Source organism: Hevea brasiliensis, chromosome 11 (assembly GCF_030052815.1).
Source record: "Hevea brasiliensis isolate MT/VB/25A 57/8 chromosome 11, ASM3005281v1, whole genome shotgun sequence".
NCBI classification, from domain to species: Eukaryota; Viridiplantae; Streptophyta; class Magnoliopsida; order Malpighiales; family Euphorbiaceae; genus Hevea; species Hevea brasiliensis.
Window position 1 is genome coordinate 6,866,516 of NC_079503.1, and position 19,649 is coordinate 6,886,164.

The window sequence follows — 19,649 nt, forward strand, 5'->3', positions numbered from 1 at the left end:
TTTAAATTTTATAAAAATAACATTTAACTTTTAATTTTTTAATCTTATAATAAATACTTCCTTAGACTTAATTCCCTCACATACAAAAAAGGGGAGATCCATAATCTACAATGGCATTCACTTTTTGTAATGAAGAAAAGTTAACATCCAAGATTTGCTGTTATTAAAGATTCTTCCCTGCTTAAAGAACACAATTTTCTCCCCTCCACCTTTGCTCAATAACCCTGCACTTTTCTAGGGCACTAATTTAGACTATTAAAATTTTAGAAAGGATTATTGGGTGCTTATGAAATATATGCTCCCACAATGAAAAAAATATGAGTTTCATTTTTAATTATAAATAAGAAAAAATTAAATATTTGTATCTAATTCTTCTTTTATTTTGTAGAAAATATTTTTTTAAAAAATAATTTTCATATTTTTTAATATTTAAATCATCTATAAAAATATAATAATAAAAAATATTTTCTTAATCAAATGTAAAATTAAGTAATTTTAAGGAAAATGATTTTCTTTTTTAAAAAAATTCTTCTTTAAATTTTAATAATTTTATTATAATATAAAATTACTTATATAATATAAATAATATAACACTGTAACTAAGCAGTAAAATATTTTCATAAATTTTATTATAAATTATTTTTCATAAAATAAATAAAATAAATTAATTTTTAATATTTTTAGAGTATCAAAAAATTAGGTAAATTTTAATTAATTCTTTAAATATGAAATATGAGCATTATATATACGTGAAAGCAAAAACGGTCCATTTTCGAGCCATTTGTTTTTTTTTTTTAAATATTAAAAAAAAAAGGAAAAGCATCCGCTCATAGTACGTAGAATAATTTCTCGTTAATTAAATAATATGTAAAAGAGTAAATTCCCGTGACGTGTCCCGTACGGAGTATCTTTACAGACCATAGAAACATTTGTTTATCCCCCAAAACGGTGCCATTTCTACCTTTTTATATTTTTCCAATTTTGTTCTTTTCTCCTCCGCCCCTTGCCGTCTGCTATGAAATTTCCTCTTCTTATAATTCGTTTCCATATTTCTTTTTTCTGGCGATTTCTAAAATTTTTTCTCGCAGAATCTTGCTTATGAGGTACTCCTCTTAATCATTCATTGCTTTCTATTTTTCCTTCATCGTAAGTATAGCATCATCTACTGGAATCAGATCGAAACTGCAGGATCTGCTACTGCTAGAGATTCATTTTTTTCATTATAGATTATTTTAATTAGGAATTGTCGACCTCAGATGAGTAATTATTTATAATTTCATGTTTCTGTGTTTGGATTTTTTTTTATTTGTCTTTGCATGCCAGGGAAATGGCTCAAGTGAGAAATTTCAGAGGCTCTTGCTTCGTTTTCTGTTTTAGAAACTGGAAAATTTTATATTCTGGTGGTCTTTGGAGACATTTTTGACAAGTTTACATGTGTCTTTATGTTTATTTAGGATGAAAGGAGGATTTTCCCGTTTCAGGGGTAAAGAATTCTCTCTTCTTCTCATTGTTATTTTGGGCACAACCATTCTCATATGGGCATGGGATAGAGCCCCATTTGTTACTACCTTACTTCCACCTAAAGAGCAGTTCCAGCTACCTCAAGGTATGTTGCTAGTGTATAAATCTTTTACCTTTGACATTCAGAAAATTGAAGGAGTTGTGTATAATCTTGGCATTCCTTCATGCAATCTGTTCCACATAAAGGTGACATTTAGTCTTCATAAATGCCGTGAAAACACTAGCTCACCTTTTTGAAATGACAATCGCTGTTATTGTTCATGGGATACAGTTGAAAAATTCATTTGCTTATACTGAATTCTAATCGTTCAAGATTGAAAATTAAGTACTTTATCTTCCCATAACTGCGACATAGACATTCTAATGGTAATCCTTTGTTAGCTCAGCATCTTCAGAACCACATTTTCAAATTAGCAAAGATGTAGATGTGGCTGATCAGAATCCTGCAGGCAACTATTCACCAAGAACTCGTGTTCAAGATAAAGGTAATTGTTGCTTTTCTTTTGCATTCTTGTGATGATAAGGAACCTGATGAAGATTTTCATTGTTTAGTGGCCTTGTGGTTTTGAATAACTAATTCTAAATCTCATTTTAATCTGCACCTTTTCTAGTAGATAGAGTGTTCCTAACTGGATTTAATATTCCTATTTTATATTTTCCTTTTTTTTAAATTCCTTTCTGGATTTTTTGTGGAATATTATTGGGACTTGAGGTGAGTGCCTTCATAAGTGCATACGACAAGTCATGAGATTCATGTGACTATGCAGAAACTCCCCCAGCTACAGAACATACAGAAGCAAAAAATAAACAAGTACTGGAAGTTGGAAAAATTGGCAGTGGAGAAAGTTCTCCTTTGTCCAAAGCCAAAGAAAATGCTAGCTCTTCTGTAACAGAAACAGAAGCTAAAGACAATCTGGTGGTGGAATTTGGAGAAAATGGAAGTGCAGAGGGTTCTATTGTGACAGAAACAAAAGGAAAGCATGACCAGAATGAAGGAGAAAAAGATCTGAAACAAAAAGGGCAAACCCTGGATTTAGCAATACCAATGGGTTATGCAAGTGCAAACTCTTCCCTCAAGGAACAAGATGAGAAGAATATTACAGTGCTTGTGAATAACGAAGGTAAATTATGCTTGTGTACAATATGAATCATTCATGATTATTAATTCTGATTTCTGCATCCTTCATGCTATGGGAAACTTGAAAGAGCATCTGCCAAGACTACTGTGTTATATTTTATAGGCGAAATGAATGGCAGACATCCTTGTCTATGTAGACTATTTGTTTGAGCTTTTGAGGCCTATGTGTGACAGTGTGAGCATTGTGCACTTTATTGGTTTTGAAACCAATGCAGTTCTGTTATGATAATTGCTGTGCATATTATTACTAATTAGCATTTCTCATTTTATTTTACCATCTCTTTCAGCCTGTAATTATGCAAAAGGGAAATGGGTTGTAGATAACAGTCGGCCTTTGTATTCTGGTCTTGGCTGTAAGCGATGGCTTGCACAAATGTGGGCCTGCCGGTTGATGCAACGCACAGATTTTGCCTATGAGAAGCTGCGATGGCAACCAAACAATTGCCAAATGGAAGAATTTGAAGGGGCCAAGTTCTTAAAAAGGTATCACTGCATTTTATTTTTGAACATTTTATGATAACATTCCGCACCTTTGATGTTTTTTGAACATGGTATCATGGTTTTTGAACATGGTAATGGCATCTCAGTAAACTAGTCTAAACCTAAGATCTCAAGAAATCAACCTATTGTGGCCTTCTACCTATGGATGCATTCTGGAGTAAGTAGGTTTTTTTCTTTAATTTCCACCTATAGATACTTATCTCGAAACGGCTGTTCACAAGTCCTTTAATTTTGTTCATAAATTCCAGCTGAAGTTACTTGGTTAATGTTAGCCATAAGATGCTCCTGGTTGAACTCACTTATGCTTTGGTTGGGTTTGGGGTCTTGGGGATAACAATTAGCAGACTGAATCTTCAGAAAACACATAAACAAGCAAGAAGGTAGTTGTGGTGATACATTTACTGCTTTTGGTGCAAGATGTTGATGCTTCGTACACTACTTCTTGGTGTAATCAAAACTAGCCATGTCATGTTATTTCAACTCTTGGCCATGTTAGGCCAAGTGATAATACAGAAGACATGGTCTTTTTGGATCCCATCCAAATAACGCTTGAGTTATTGTAGGGCTCATGGCAGAAGTCCTGAGTTGGATGCCTGTTAGGATAACCATGCTATGGTTACTGGAATTGCTGTAGTCGTTTTAATTTTTGTAGGCCAATGCTATACTTGGTGTTCATTTAATTTGGTTTGGAAGTACCATTATATGCACAAGACTACTTAAATTTTGACCAAAAGCATCAATAGATCAAGTCCTTTACATGGTCATAATTTGCCAACTCATTAGTCACTTGCCTTAAAAAACACTCCACTATCTTGCAGTTAGATGAATGTGTGTGCATAGTTGTGCTGCTTGGAGTGTGGATAATTGCTTTGTTCTTTGTTTGCTTTAAAATATTATATATATATATATATATATATGTTTTAAATGATCATGTGATCTTTAATTTACATCCCAGGATGCAAGACAAGACTCTAGCTTTTGTTGGAGATTCATTGGGCCGACAACAGTTCCAGTCTCTAATGTGTATGATCACAGGTGGAAATGATAGGCATGATGTCATTGATGTGGGAGAGAAGTATGCACTTGTCAAACCTCGGGGTGGTGTCCGCCCTAATGGGTGGGCATATTGGTTTCCAAGCACCAACACTACTGTGCTTTATTACTGGTCAGCTTGCCTCTGTGACTTGGAACCTATTGATATAAAAAACCCAGCCACTGATTATGCCATGCATCTTGATCGGCCACCTGCTTTTTTGCGCTTGTTTCTTCACAAAATAGATGTCCTTGTTCTCAACACAGGGCATCATTGGAACCGAGGGAAGCTTAGGGAAAATCGCTGGGTCATGCATGTGGGTGGTATGCCCAACAGCAACAAGAAGCTGGCAATGATTGGAGATGCCAAAAATTTTACAATCCACAGCATTGTTGACTGGGTGAACAAACAACTTCCAAAACATCCACGCTTGAAAGCCTTCTACCGGAGCATCTCACCTAGGCATTTTGTTAATGGCGACTGGAACACTGGGGGAAGCTGTGACAATACAACCCCCATGTCTGTTGGAAAGGTAGTAATGCAAAATGATTCTAGTGATTATAGTGCTGGTAGTGCAGTGAAAGGGACGGGGGTTAAGCTCTTGGACGTAACAGCTCTGTCTCAGCTGAGAGATGAGGGCCACATATCACGATTTAGCATTACTGCCAAACCAGGAGTGCAGGATTGCTTGCATTGGTGTCTACCTGGTGTTCCTGACACATGGAATGAAATCCTTTTTGCGCAAATTAGTGATATGTCAAAGGTGCAGGATGAATAATATTCTTTTATGGTTCAAGTCAATATCACCATCATTACTACAGGTAATACATGGTTCGGTGATTTCATTCAACAGTTTCAGGTTGGAGTGTTTTTTTTTTTTTTTAGGCATTTCTGCAATTGCGGCAAATGTAGGGAAGAGCATTGGATCAAGAGGTAGTAGTAGGCAACTAGTAGTAGAAAGAGCCGTGGAAATTTTGGATTAGTGTTCTACAGTTGATGATTGTATACAAATAGATACAAGCAATTTCCACACAATAGCAGTGTATACTGTTGGGGATACGTATCTGTAACATGCATTCAAATCATCATATGGAAACAAACAGTATGGAATTTTGTTATTGGGTTAAGTTCTCATGACCATATTGTTTTTCCTTGGCCTCTGTAGCCGCACGCGTAAACTTGGAAAGATATACGTTTATTATGCTTTCGGTTAGATAAAGAAAGGCACCTGGGAAACTTCTCATTCATGGGGGTTGAGCAGTGCCGGGCCCCAGATAATGTTGATCTTGGGTGGAGCTCATATGGATTTCTCATTTTGTGTAGGATTCACGCGGAATGTTGTAATTACAGTGGCAAGGGAAAGGGTCAAGTAGCTGAGCTCGAGGTTAGATCTAGTCGCGGTTGGAACAAGTGGTTTTGATTTGTGGCTCAATAAAAATTAAAACATATTGAGGGTTTATTTTTTGGTTTTATTTCAATTTGATGTAATTTAATAATGGAAATAATTTTTTAATTTTTAAAATTAACGGACTAAATAATTTTGAATTGTTAAATTTAATTTAATTTATTTTCAAAATATCTTAATATTTCCAAAAGCAATATGATATCTTGATTTCTCTTGGACCTAATTTAGTTAAATTCTACCAGTTGATAGTCTAAAATTTAATTATCAGATGCAAGAAAAAATAATCTTAAATTATTTGATTTTTTTATTAGAAAAAGGAATTATTATTCATGAGATGAGACAGAATACAAATTATTCTTAACCAACAATAATGCTAACTGTTCCGGGGGGTTAAAGATCCACCTGAAGCTCGGGCTACCTAATCTAGCATTAGAAGCTGTTAGTTGGCTGATCTAGGAATGAAGGATACAAAGAACCCAGAATAATTTGACAATAAGCTTTTGATATTATGAATGATCACCTCCACATCCCATGGGAATGGAGTATTAGAAAATAAAATCAGGTGAATAGTTTGTAGGGTGTCCGATTCTATCACACACTCGACAATGCCCTTGAAAACTGCAAATTCAATAGCTGCTTTCATGCCCAGAGCTTCTGCTACCAAGGGGGATAAACAATTAAAAATAGCTGCACAACCATCTATAAATGGGCCTGTAGAGTTTCTCAAAATAACACAATAGCCAGCCTTGGATGAAACATTACTAAAGGATGCGACAACATTCAATTTCACCGTACAAGATTTGAGGGGATCCACATCCGAGACTGTCTAGAAGTAGGATGATTAACAATAAGACATAGAATGAAGTTGTGGAACAACAATAAAACGCAATTCATCAACTGCATTCTGGGCTCTTCGAAAATTGACAACTGGATCAGGGGCAGAAGGCCGGATTATGGCTTGGTTACGGGCTTTCCAAATGTTCCAGCGCAAGTAGCTTACGGGGCACTTTGAATTTTCTTAATTTTCTTCTTATTTGATGCCAACACAAGCACGAAACTTGGCCAAGCATATGAAAAAACAAGTTTCACCGAGAGTAATTTTAATAGGATGTTTGCTGACTAACATCCAAGCATGGTCTAAGCAAGCAAGCATGGTTACACATGATGACAAAACATGACGTGATAATTAAGAAAACAAAAAGTGATACACAATTAAAATTATTAAAATAATAAAAGCACTATAATAAAAATACATGTAAAACTTATTAAAATTAACTAATAACATAAAAACACTATAAATATGAATATATTAATAAGTTAATAAATAAATTAAAACAAATAAATAATTATAATTTTAGATAGATAAAATAAAAAATTATTTTTATGAGACGAAATGAATAGTAATAAAGAAATTAATTAAGTCAATCGAGGAATATTTGCAATTTGTGTGGATTTACGCTAAGAATTTGTGTACCCAAAATCATATCAAAGATTGTGGATAGAAAGTGAAAGAGAATGATACTGTTCCTTGTTCCGTTCTTTGTCAAGATCGAGAGCAATCTTTATGACAAGGACATCCAGCGTGCCACGTATGGCAATGAAACACGACACCGTGTGTCTTCATGCTGCTTAACGTTCCATTTCATACACAGTCCTGTCACTTTAACGTTACAATCTCGCTATTTCCTATACAGTTTTGTTAACTTCAACTACCTATTCGCCGGCGTCCTACATGTCAATCTCCCATTCGCCAATGTTAATCAAATGGCCCAGCTGACTCAGGTCACGTGCAACGAAGCGGGCAAAACATTAAAACAAATAATAATAGTAATAATATAATAATAATAATAATTTTTAACGTCTCTGAAAGTTTAAAAAGGCGAGAACCAATGTGTGCCATTTACGCCATTTGCGAGAAGAAACCCAGCTCCAGAGTGATTCTCTGCTGCTCGTCTCTTTCCCTTCCTTTTAAAATTTCTTTTCTCCAAGGGCAAGGCACGAAGAGAACAAGAGTTTACCTATTTTGGAAGAGGAAAGATCGAATCAATGGCTGAGGAATTCGGCAAATCCGTGGAGGATGGGCTCAAGCTCTCCAAGCGTTTGTACTTCGGCAAGGACAGGGCTGTCGCTCCGCCTAAGCCGCATGTTCACATGGAGAAATCGGCTGAAAGTCTCCTTCCAACGGCACCCATGGTTTACGCAGTCATATCGGATCCCGCTATCGTGGATAACCCGGATATTCCCAGCTACCAGCCGCACGTGTACGGCCGGTGTGATCCGCCCGCGCTCATTCCGCTCCAGATGAACCGGATAGAACTTGAGTCGGATTCTTATTTGGACTCCGTTATTGTTCGCCTAAGCGGTTCCTGGCGGGTCCATTGCGTTATGGGCAGCAATTGCTGTGATTGCCGTATTGCGATTCCTATGGGCGAGCAGGTGTGTGCTTGAATGTTGTAAATTTTCTAAGGTTCTTCGTGGATTTGAGTAAGTTATTTTCCATTTAAAAATTCATGAATTTTGGGTCATTATTGGAAATATTTTTCTGCATTGAGAACTTTGTGTCTGCTCTAGATTGGGTTCAACGTCAGCTAGTTGCTGTTTCTACATCACGAATTTAAAAAATTCCTAAGCAAAAAGCCTGAGTCTGGAATTTGTTACGAACTAATGAATATAAAAGAGAGAGTACGAGCTTTAAAATGCTTTCAATTTTCAAGTACCTATCTTTGACCATTTAGACCACTCCTCTTCGCCTTCCACTCCATATGGGCCATAAACATTGACCCCAGTACGTGCTCCTGCGGGCTAAGTGGTAATGATAAAATTATGTTTTAATGAAGGGAAGAGGTAAAGGGTGCATTGCATGTGACGATCTTTGTTAATTTATCTTTGTTTGTTAAAGCGTTTGAATTTTGCTTTTGTTCCTTTTGTTCTCAAGCAATACATTATTTGGCTAACAGGGTTCAATTCTAGGTGTTGAGGTGGAAGTTCCTGGAAAGTCTTATTCCACTGAATTGATCGCAGTGGATGGTCAGAAAGATATGGAAAGGGAAGGCCGGCCCGAAAATGGAGGCTTTTTGAAGCCTCATATATTTACCCTGACAATTCCAAAAGTGAGTACTCATTGATACAGGCAGACATTGATTTTCTCTTATATGCTCTGAAGTGTTGTGTTATGAAAAACTCTATTTTTAACTTTTTTTCTTCTAAAGCTGTTTTTTCTTTTAATTTATTTTTCAAGGTTGATGGAGGCACCAGTCTTTCCATAAAAGTTAGTTGGATACAAAAATTATTATACCGCAATGGAGAGTTCTCACTGATCGTGCCATTTAGTTTTCCAGAGTATGTCACTCCCGCTGTAAAGAAACTACCCAAAAAAGAAAAGATACAATTGAATGTGAACTCTGGTACTGGAACTGAAATTGTGTGCAAGACGACTAGTCATCCTTTGAAGGTGAATCTTGGACTAGGTTCCTTGGTTCTGAATTTTAATTATGATATATATCTGAATGTAGTTTTGTTGCCTTCCAGCAATTAAAACGTGAAGCAGGGAAGTTGGGTTTCTTGTATGAATCAGAAGTTCTCAATTGGACAGATATTGACTTTGCTATCTCATATTCTGTAAGACTCATGTCTTTTTTGTTTGTTTTAGTGCACATATATGCTTATCCAATGATAGCTTTGTGGATGTTAAATGCAAATTGGAGATCCATGAGCATCTTTGCAATTGGCAGTTTTATCTGGATGTGTTCAGGACTTAATTCTAGCATATTATGTGCTTGTTTTAGGTCTCTTCAAGTCATATATATGGCGGTGTGATTTTGCAATCCCCAACTGTGCAAGATTTCGACCAAAGAGAGATGTTCTCCGTCTATCTTTTTCCAGGAGAACAATTCAGTGGGAAGGTTAGTGTAGCATATGCTCTATCTGATATGTATTCTTTTAATTTAGCCATCTCTTTGTTGTATCTGTCCTCATCTTAATCAATCTGATAGGTGTTCAGAAAAGAGATAGTATTTGTTGTTGACATAAGTGGAAGCATGGAAGGAAAGCCACTTGAGGGTACAAAGGATGCATTGTTTGGAGCCCTCACCAAACTTGATTCAAAAGATTCTTTCAATATTATAGCTTTTAATGGAGAGACTTATTTATTTTCTCCATCGATGGAGTTGGCAACTGCAGAAACAGTTGAAAGGGCTGTTAAGTGGATAAATCTAAACTTTATAGCAGGGGGTAGTACAAATATTTTGCTTCCCCTAAATCAGGTAATTTCTCCTGTATGATTTTCTGATCTTTTCTAAATGTATCCATAAATATCCATTAAAACAAAATAGGTGAGGGCAGTGGCTTGCAAACAAATACAAAATAGAACACACAGAAAATGTTAGCATCCTGTTACAAAGCATATAGGTGGACCGAGTTTCAAAACAATTAATATCTTTCTGGTCTTGATCACCAATCATCATTCTAAAGAAAAATATAGAGCTTGTTTACTTTTGGTGAATAGGGCTTTCAAACTTTTTTTTTTTGTGCCACCAGTTTAGGCTTTTACTACATTTTTATCCATTTTGAGCTTAATACAGGGATGACAATTGTTCCCAACCCAAACTCGACCTATACCCGACCAATTCTTTTGGACTCCGCTCTGCCTCTGATATTGCACAAGAAGAAGGTCTCCCCACTCTGATAATAATGTATTATTATTTTATTAAAAAATTAATTTATTTTTATGTATCTAAATACTTAAATATTATAATTTTAACCAAAAAAAATATATACATTATTAAATGTTTTAACTTATAATTTATTTTTTAATAAATAAATTTATATTATATAATAAAAAATTAAAAAAAAATATCTACGTGGGGAAGAAGTTCCTAGCACTCATCCCTGACCCCAATTCTCTGCAGAGCGGGACAAGTGAAGGGATTCATGCCCCGACCTACCTCGTTGCCATCCTTACCTGATACTTTTCAATTTTACCTTGTTTGCATTCATTGTAATCTTTTGACGCCAACTTTATGTTGGAACTGGGGATTGTTTGTAAACTTCCTCTACACTTAGAGCTTGCCTGACAAATCAACTTTATATAATATACCCCACTGAAAAGAAAGTAAAAGAACTTTCTATTTGTGCTTGTTTCATGCTTTCAGGCGATGGAAATTGTATCAAATACTCAAGGTTCATTTCCTGTCATTTTCCTTATCACTGATGGGGCTGTTGAAGAAGAAAGACACATTTGTGATTTAATGGAAAGTCATCTAACTGGCAAAGGATCACTATGTCCACGTATATACACATTTGGCATAGGTAATGGCTTCTTTAGTCTTGTGCTTCAAATGGTTGGATTGGTATCATATGGCCACTTGCCAAAAACTCTCTTTTCCACCCCAACCCATCACCTCTCCCTCCCCCCCCTCCCCCCCTCCCTCCCTTTCTTTTTTTAGGAGGGTGAGAGGTAGCAGGTATTGTGGTTGCCTTTTGGATTTAATGATATTTTTGAGAATTCATGATAAGTGATTCTTTTTTCACTCTTGATATTGGCTTGATGAAATATTGCAGGTACATATTGTAATCATTATTTCCTGCGAATGCTTGCAATGATTAGCGGGGGGCAATATGATGCTACATATGATGTAGGTTAGTTATGTTCTTAAGCAAACAAACAACAACTAAGCATTAATCCCAAACTAGTTGGAGTAAGCTATATGGATCTTTTTTTTGCCATTTAACTTTTTTTTTTGTTCTTAAATTTCTAAATTTGATATTTCAAATTTTAAATTTTATTTTAATCTAAGTAAAGAAGTATTCTTAGATAACATAGAATATAAAGAAATATGCCTTCTTCTTGTACTAATACTACTACTTAAATTATGCATTATTGTTGTATATGACTTATGATTTTGTAATTTTATTTGTTTATGGGCAGATTTAGTTCAATCTCAAATGCAAAAGTTGTTTGTTAAAGGTCTATCTACCATTCTTGCAAACATAACAATTGACGCATTTGATGATCTTGATGATGTTGAGGTATGATTTAGATGAGTTCATGTAGTTTTTTGGTTTAGCCTTATTAAGAAAGTGTAATCGCCGGCCACTTGTTTATTTCATTTTAATTGTATTCACAATTGAAATGCGATTCCACTTGCTCTTCAATTCCATTTTCTTGTTGTATTGATGTATATTTTTCCAAGGATGACAATGGATGATACATGTGAGGCATCAAGTCTGAATTCATTATTTTGATAAAGGCAGTGATTCTTACAAGGCTAGTATTTATTTTTAGGGATTTTTTTCCACACAAGAAATTTGAACATGTTAATCTACAATGTGTGCTCCACTGATACCATAACATGCTTTTTCTCTGTTACTTTCTTTTAATGGTATCTTAGTCAATTATCGTACTTGTCTTAGCTTAGATATAATAAAACTATATCTAGCCAATTTATCATTTGAATAGTATGAATTTAATTGTTTGATCTAAATCTGCAATCATTTTTGTAGGTGTACCCCTCCCGTATCCCAGACTTTTCTTCTGAAGGCCTGTTAATTATTTCTGGGAGATATCAGGGAAATTTCCCTGAAACTGTTAAAGCTAAAGGTATTTTAGGAGATTTGAGTAATTTTGTTATGGACTTGAAGATACAAAAGGAAAAAGACATGCCTTTTGACAGGGTATGGCTCTAACTTGCAAGCTTGCTTTTTATTTGAATTATGCTCGATATTATTTATGTTATATCACAATGTAGACCATGGTACATGTGATGTTATTACATTGTTTCAATTATGTAGTCATGTCACATAGCCACGACTGACTCAATGCTACGAGTATAACCTAGGTATGCCAATATCACGTTTTGGATGTGAGGATGTTAGTGATAGGATTAAAGTCGGATGGTTGAAGTGGAGACGTGCCATGGAAGTTTTATGTGATCGCAAGATTCCCAATAAGTTGAAAGAAAAATTTTACCGTACAGCCATACGACCGGTCATGTTATATGGAAGTGAGTATTGGGCACTGAAGGAGTCGTATGTGTCTAAGCTAAGAGTTGCGGAAATGAGAATGTTAAGGTGGATGAGTGGCCATACTAGACTAGATAAAGTTCGTAGTGAGAGTATTAGAGAAAATGTAGAAGTGATGCTAATTGAGGATAAATTGAGAGAAGGGAGATTGAGGTGGTTTGGTCATGTGAAGCGTAGACATACGGAAGCTGCAGTTAGACAAGTAGAACACATTAGGTTAGAAGATAGAAAGAAAAGAAGGGGTAGGCCTAAACTGACTTGGATAAGAGTAGTACAACATGATTTAGAAGTATTACACATTTTTGAGGATTTAACTTAAAATCGTTTAGAGTGGAGAAATAAAATCCATATAGCCGACTCTAAATTTTTGGGATAAAAACTTAGTTGAGTTGAGTTGAGTTTGTCATACTTAGCTGCAAAATTCCTTATGCGTATATGTATACTCTTTAAAAAATTTATTTTATTTGATCATTGGCCCTCAAATAATTTTTATTGTTTTGTTATGATATAAATAATGTGTTATATATATATATATATATATATAATTTTTAATAATTAAAATTTCAAATAATTGTTAGTAAAAAATTAATTTTAAAAAATAAATTTCAATAATCAAAATATTTTATAATTATTTTAATATATTAAAATATTAAAATGATAATTATAAATTAAGAGTATTTTTTTTATTATTTATACTACCTAAAAGAATTTAAACATAAAGTACTTTATACATATCTCAAACTTTCATTTAAATTATAAAAAAATTTATAAACAAATTATATAATATTTAATAAATCATATAGTTACTTGAACTCTTTTTATATATATTAATGCAAAATATAAAATTGACCTTTTTTATTTTTTATTATTAATTTTAACGAAAATATATTAAAAACTATTAAAAATATTTTATATATTATATATTTTTAAAATATTTTTATAAAGTCAAGTGAACTAATTGACCACATTTAAAAGCATGTAGCTCTATCATTTTATTGGCCCCTAAAAAAATATTTTCAGGCTCCGCTCTTGCTTGGCTGAGTGATGATGAACCATGTACTATACCCATTTTACTTCTAGTCTTTGATTTGATAAGTTGACTATGTCCGTAATCGGTAATCTCATTTATAGCTTCTGATTCTATCTAGTTGTTTATCCTCTATGTAATTACATAAAGGGTTTGTTTTATGTTTACATATTCTGTGTCATTTATATTTATGTCTCCCTTTTCCCATCAATAAGCTACAAATTATGGTTTAGTTCATTGTTTTACCCTATCTTCCAATACTCTTATCTTCTGTAACAGATTTTTGCAAAGCAACGGATTGATCTACTCACAGCCCAGGCATGGTTTTCAGAAAACAAACAGCTTGAGGAGAAGGTTTGTTGCTGGGTTTCTTCTATGTGTATACCATGTGGGGAAAAAAGGGGGTGAGAAAAGAGCATGATCATAGATGTTTTACTGTTCTGCTGATTATCTGAAAGATTATCGTAGGTCTAGCTCTTACTAATGCTTAACAGGAAGTTCAGCTCCGCTAATTTTTGTGTTCAGACTACGAACATTGCTGATCATATCTACTTGTCATGACTGCAAGTTTCCATTTCCTAGATTCGGGAAGTTGCTGATGTTATATCCTTATTCTGATAGGTTGCCAAAATGAGCATACAAACAGGTGTTGTGTCTGAATATACTCGGCTGGCATTACTTGAGAGTCAGAGAGCACATCATGCCAGTGAATCACCTAGAGCGCACAAGGTATTGGCCCTCGCAAATATATTTTCTGCATTTCTCTGTTACAAATTGCAGACAGGTCCTTGTAAATCTCCAGCAATATTATGTTTTACCTATATATGTTTTATTTCTATGGTTTTTGAATGCGGTATGAACCTAAAATTAAGACTTAGTGATTACTTTTCCTTTGTTGGTCAAATGTCATTGCTGAAAGTACATTTGGATCACTCTGGCTGTAACAAATGTCAGATAATAATATAAAATTGTCATGCAGTGTTTTCTTCTTATCCCTTTCCCTGACAATTAAATGCAATATATAATCATGTTGTTGACTTCTTTTGAATTTCTTGTAAGCAGTTATCACACAAGACTGATTCTCCGAATGTGGATTCTCAAGGCCAGAGAAGAATATTGTTACCAAATCTTGGTGTTGGCTTTGGCAATGTGACTGCAACTGCAGAAAACATTCATCCTGGAGTTGAAGAAACAAAGCTGCCTGAGGCAGCTGAAATCATCATTAAGGCAGCTTCAAATTGTTGTGGAAGTATGTGTAATAAATGCTGTTGTATGTGCTGCATCCAGTCTTGCTCCAAGATGAACGACCAATGTGCGATAGCATTAACACAGCTCTGCGTTGCTCTTGCTTGTTTTGGCTGCCTAGAGTGCTGTTCACAGCTGTGTTGTTGTGGAAATGAAGGAAACTAAAAATTATACATCAAATATTTTTATTAAACAACTTATATTTGATATACGGTGTATGATAGAGATTTGTTTAAAGCATTCATTCTGCCTCAAACGGCTTCTTGTACAAAAATCAACTACTGGTATTGATAAATCAGGAAATCAGGGCCACCTGCTGTAACAGTTCGCTTTAAGTTCTCGTGTATCATACATTTCAATGATTTTACATTAGAAATTATGAGATGCTTGATTGGATTGGATGACACAGTTATTTAGTAATAAATCATACCATGAAAGTTTTATAATAAAGATTGATCAGTCTTCACAGAAATAACCTAAACATATGCATTCAGAGATTCAATGCGCAAATTACACAAGTAGAAAAGAAAGCTCCACCTGTTAAAAGATTCATGCAAGCAGCGACTCATTTTCTTTGCGAGTCCCTTCTCCTGTCACCAAGCATCATGTACCCATAGACAATCAGAGAAACAATTGTTTGCACATGCCTCTGTAACTATGGTCAGCTGTGGTCTCAAATTGCATTTCCAGATGCCTTTACGGTTACCATTCCTTTCTGTTTTGTTTCTTTCTATTGCTTTTCCCTCTTCTTTCATTTCCTTCAAAGCTTGACATGACTTTCATTTCCTGGAAGATTTTCTTCAACCCATTCTTCCGCTTTTAACTCTGAATCTTTCTCATCTTCTAAACTTCGTGATCTCCGGTGGAAGGTCTCCTGGATCTTTGTCACACCCTTCTCAACAGGTCCTATTGCTTGATTTATTGTCAATACAACATCCTTGACAACCTGTTTCCAGGTTCTATATATATTCATAAAATCCATAGAAACTGAGATTTCCACATTGAAGTTATATTACAAATTGTATATTTTTGGAGAGACTTACTCTTTGACCGCCTTTAAGAACAATGTCCTGAATGCTCTCAGTGACGCTTGTTCCAGAAGACACCCAAGTTTCTTTCTTTTCAAGCATGACTCGATTATCCTCATCATCTTCCTTTAAATTCAATTCTGCTTTGGTTGTTTTAGTGGTGACCCTTCCTTGATCAGAAGCAGGAATAAAATGATAGGGTTCTGCTGAAAATACAAATACATGGGCAACAGCTGCAATGGCCATCTGCCAAACCACATAAACATATACCATTGTGGTTAAGAAAACAAGTATTATCATACATCTCAGGCAATTACGGTTTGAAAATGAATGTTCTGCACATAAAAAATTCATCCTGGGCTTCAAACTTCCATCCATTCAAAATTGATATCAATATCATCATTTATAGCAGGGCGAAAATCTATGCATATGATACGTTTTACTAATAATCGAGCACAGATATAGGCCATCCATATATTTCTTATAAACTGTAACACTTGAAAGGGTAAACTAAAAGTTGTGAACCTTAGCAGATAAAGTATGCAAAGGACCTAATCAGAACTTTTAAGTTATTAATGAAAATTATACCAGAACCTCTGTGATCTAGTGCTACCTACACTTGATAATAGTTATTACTAAGGCCCATTTGGTGTTGAGATTGAGAGGTAAAGAAAAGCACTTTTTGGAAAAGTACCATTTTAGATGTTAATAAAAAGTTGTTTAGTTTTAACTAAAATATGTCAAATTTAATTTTAAACTAATTTTTAATATCCTCTAATTAACATATTTCAAAAGGTGTTTTTGAAAAAGAGCATCTTTAACAACAATACCAAACAGGCCTTAAGAACAATTAAAACGCTCCTTAAAATATATCTGGTGTGAATTGTAAATATATCGTTAACCATAACAACTTACTTTTATACAAATCAAAAAATCTTGCAACCCTGTCTGAAATTTTCCCTCATTAGGCAGAACTCCAAAAGCACATAGTAGAGCAATGCCCACACCTTGCCACCAGGTAGCAAACACAATAGCCTTGAAGCTGATGAATTTTGCAAGTGGCCTTATCGGTTTAAGCCTTTCATGCATTACGCTATAGAACTGCACAAGACAATATAATGCCCACATTTGACTGAAGTTCAGTACTATTGTTATGTATGGATATCTGCAAGGTTCCAGAGTGAGACATTATAAAAATTATGATGAAGAATTTCTCATCTTCCAACAAGACATCCTTCCAACTATGGGGCTTGACAACAATTGCCCTAAAATGAAAAATAGCAGGTATTTCTTTCAAGATAAAATAGAACAGGTAGCTAAACGACTAGATGACATTACTAGGAATGAGAAAAGAGCATCAAAGAAGTGCACACCCATAGTTCCACTTGAATTCCCCATCTCCATAAACACTGAAAAGCTCCAACAAGAATGCCAAGAATGCACAGAAAGTCTTGAGAATCATCTGAAGTAACATAAAGCTATTAGAATCCAAACAAAAACTTAACAGTCACAAAAAAAGATCATGTAAATGGAAAAGTCGACTGCTTTGGCTTACATATTGTACAAGACCAAATTTTTCTATTGTAAAGACATCCCTTCCAATAACATATGGCCGGCAGAAAAAGTTGATAAAGGATCTTTGACGTAGACCTTGATTTTCATCTGATCCTTCTAGCCAAGGCTGGTTGAGCCATTTTTGTTTTTCATTTTCAAGAAGTTCTATGACCCACTTTTCACCACCTACCATAACAGCTTGGTATAAGACAAGCTTACTTAACAATCTTCTCCAAATAATATCACAGGGATACAAATCAACATTTTGATAGAGAATTTGAGTCTCAAGAATCTGAAGGTTCAATTGAAGTGTTGATATAGATTATATTCCATAGTTTCTTGAATCTGTTAACTTCTATCTATGCAAGTGTTTGAAGTTATGTTGAATTCCTGCAGGGACATTAAGACGCACACTGGCACCATTGTACTCCAGCAGATAGAATGAACAATATTCGCATATATATAGCTTACCCAGACAAGCAACCAAATAGCTCCCAAACGTATACAAGGCAAATGCTTCATAGCAATTTCTTAATGTGTCACACACAAGAGACAGTTGAGGATTCCACAATGCAATAATCTGCAAAAACCCAAAGAACTATCCTCTCATATGTACATGATCAAAGCCATAAAAACGATAAATTCCCTGCAGAAAATGATCAAATTTCCATTTTTCTTTCTTTTTTTTTTTTCCTCACAAGGAACACAAATGCTAAATTAACACCATTGTGGACGACCCATCTGTAGAAATTGCCACTTTGAGCCCGTAAAAAAAATGCAAATATAGAAGTGATGAAACTTTAAGCATCCAAGAGATAGAACCTTACTGACTCGGTAGCATAGACAGGAACCATGAAAACAATTGCCACGATCCATTTTTGTTCCTGGAAATAGTGAGTTCAAGATTTAAATGAGGATCCAATTTAATCTACAAATCATGAAATTTCCCATCACTAATTCGTAATTACATGGAAAAATAAAAAACTAACTAGAGCATTGTTTGGTTAAAGAGCAAACCGCAGGATTGGTGTATAATCTGAGATGATGGAATATGAGAAGAATAGAAAGCACTACGGCTACAATTGCAAAGCATCCTCCAATAATAACAGCTGGTTGGTGCAACTCACCGTAGGTATCTTTATAGGCTGAGACATCAGTTGATGCCATCAAGCTGTGCCAATCTCTAAACTTGAACGAAGACTAGTTACTTGATCCAAACCTGTAACAAGATAACCAGATGCTATAAATGGCAGCCAGTAATTAAAAGACAGTAATTAAGAATCGAAAATATAATTAGTTAATTGCTGCTCTATATTGGTTTCAAGAGAATATATATAATTTTACTTGAAATAATTAATTTTACCTTTCTACTGTGAAAATTTTCATAATTAATTTTTATAACAAAGTTTTTTTTGAATGTCTGACATTATAAGGTGACTACATATTTTTTTGATAAAAAAAATTAGGTCGTAGAAGGCTATAAATACAAGGTTAGGATATACTGCCAATATTATTGATTACTATGTAATTTACAGATCACTATTAAAAAGATGATTGGTAAAATTTAAATTCTCAACCGAACAAATTCTTATTGACTCAAACTTATATTTAATATGTATAAAAAAATTATTTCAAATTTTCAATAATACCAAATATTAAGGACTTCATGCCATCGTCGTTGTGAAACAATTGTAACACTCCAAACCTAATTAGCCAATATAATTTTTAGGTCTCAAACCATTAGGCCCAAAATGGTTAAACTAATTAAGTTATTTTTAGTATTAAGCCTAGAGATAATAACCTTTCTTTTTCTCATATACCATTAATGTGAAATATGACAATCTCATCTACTTAATTTTGTGATGCCCTCATCACTAATTGTGTTGATACTGTGCTATACAATGACTAAGGCTAGACTCATCAAGTATTGTGGCGTCCTAGTATCTAGTGTTTGCACTCATCTCTAGATATGGGTAGCCCTTTACTGGCAAGGCCACCGATTTTGTATAATTTCCTAATCCGGGTGACTCTAATACCAATTGTAATATTCTGTATTCAATTGGTCCAAATAGCCTAAAATGGTCCAAATAACCCAATTCAAAGTATGAAAGCATGACTAATGCACTTGGTCCGATGAATTGGAGAGCAATTATAGTTGTTACTGATGCAAATGTTTA

The 19,649-nt window shown here is 34.5% G+C and overlaps 3 protein-coding genes across 8 annotated transcripts; 2 read left to right on the forward strand and 1 right to left on the reverse strand.

Moving 5' to 3' along the window:
- The first annotated feature begins 947 nt into the window (after nt 1-947).
- LOC110673062 (protein trichome birefringence-like 16) lies at nt 948-5,311 on the forward strand. Its single transcript, XM_021836067.2, has 6 exons — nt 948-1,103; nt 1,455-1,606; nt 1,908-2,006; nt 2,289-2,642; nt 2,947-3,142; nt 4,116-5,311. The coding sequence occupies exons 1-6, from the start codon at nt 1,099-1,101 to the stop codon at nt 4,969-4,971; spliced, it is 1,662 nt and encodes a 553-aa protein (XP_021691759.1). The 5' UTR covers nt 948-1,098; the 3' UTR covers nt 4,972-5,311.
- Nucleotides 5,312-7,454: 2,143 nt separating this feature from the next.
- Nucleotides 7,455-15,294, forward strand: LOC110673065 (uncharacterized). Of its 2 annotated transcripts, XM_021836070.2 has the most exons (13): nt 7,457-8,034; nt 8,556-8,708; nt 8,837-9,049; nt 9,127-9,216; nt 9,384-9,500; nt 9,591-9,860; nt 10,749-10,905; nt 11,158-11,235; nt 11,525-11,625; nt 12,100-12,270; nt 13,925-13,999; nt 14,267-14,374; nt 14,708-15,294. In XM_021836070.2, the coding sequence occupies exons 1-13, from the start codon at nt 7,645-7,647 to the stop codon at nt 15,053-15,055; spliced, it is 2,271 nt and encodes a 756-aa protein (XP_021691762.2). In that variant the 5' UTR covers nt 7,457-7,644; the 3' UTR covers nt 15,056-15,294. The 2 variants fall into 2 exon arrangements, with proteins under 2 accessions (XP_021691763.2, XP_021691762.2); XM_021836071.2 differs by lacking the exon at nt 13,925-13,999 and having other exon boundaries at nt 7,455-8,034.
- A 5-nt stretch (nt 15,295-15,299) lies between these two features.
- Nucleotides 15,300-18,748, reverse strand: LOC110673066 (protein LAZ1 homolog 2). 5 transcript variants are annotated; one of them, XM_021836073.2, is made up of 8 exons: nt 18,600-18,748; nt 18,300-18,356; nt 17,944-18,052; nt 17,474-17,658; nt 17,292-17,380; nt 16,834-17,083; nt 15,934-16,164; nt 15,300-15,836 (listed from the first exon to the last, which is right to left on the reverse strand). In XM_021836073.2, the coding sequence occupies exons 1-8, from the start codon at nt 18,624-18,626 to the stop codon at nt 15,651-15,653; spliced, it is 1,134 nt and encodes a 377-aa protein (XP_021691765.2). In that variant the 5' UTR covers nt 18,627-18,748; the 3' UTR covers nt 15,300-15,650. The 5 variants fall into 5 exon arrangements, with proteins under 5 accessions (XP_021691765.2, XP_057985762.1, XP_057985763.1 ...); XM_058129779.1 differs by having other exon boundaries at nt 18,295-18,356; XM_058129780.1 differs by having other exon boundaries at nt 15,300-15,849; nt 18,490-18,748.
- Nucleotides 18,749-19,649: the final 901 nt, after the last annotated feature.

Coding starts and splice junctions, on each gene's coding strand:
- LOC110673062 (XM_021836067.2), top strand. Junction 1,607..1,907: donor GCAGTTCCAGCTACCTCAAG/GTATGTTGCTAG, acceptor TTGTTAGCTCAG/CATCTTCAGAACCACATTTT. Junction 3,143..4,115: donor GGGGCCAAGTTCTTAAAAAG/GTATCACTGCAT, acceptor TTTACATCCCAG/GATGCAAGACAAGACTCTAG.
- LOC110673065 (XM_021836070.2), top strand. CDS start 7,645: ATGGCTGAGGAATTCGGCAAATCCGTGGAGGATGGGCTCAAGCTCTCC. Junction 9,861..10,748: donor TTTTGCTTCCCCTAAATCAG/GTAATTTCTCCT, acceptor TCATGCTTTCAG/GCGATGGAAATTGTATCAAA. Junction 14,375..14,707: donor AATCACCTAGAGCGCACAAG/GTATTGGCCCTC, acceptor TCTTGTAAGCAG/TTATCACACAAGACTGATTC.
- LOC110673066 (XM_021836072.2), bottom strand. CDS start 18,639: ATGGCATCAACTGATGTCTCAGCCTATAAAGATACCTACGGTGAGTTG. Junction 18,357..18,489: donor GATTATACACCAATCCTGCG/GTTTGCTCTTTA, acceptor CACTATTTCCAG/GAACAAAAATGGATCGTGGC. Junction 18,053..18,299: donor CTGTCTATGCTACCGAGTCA/GTAAGGTTCTAT, acceptor GGGTTTTTGCAG/ATTATTGCATTGTGGAATCC.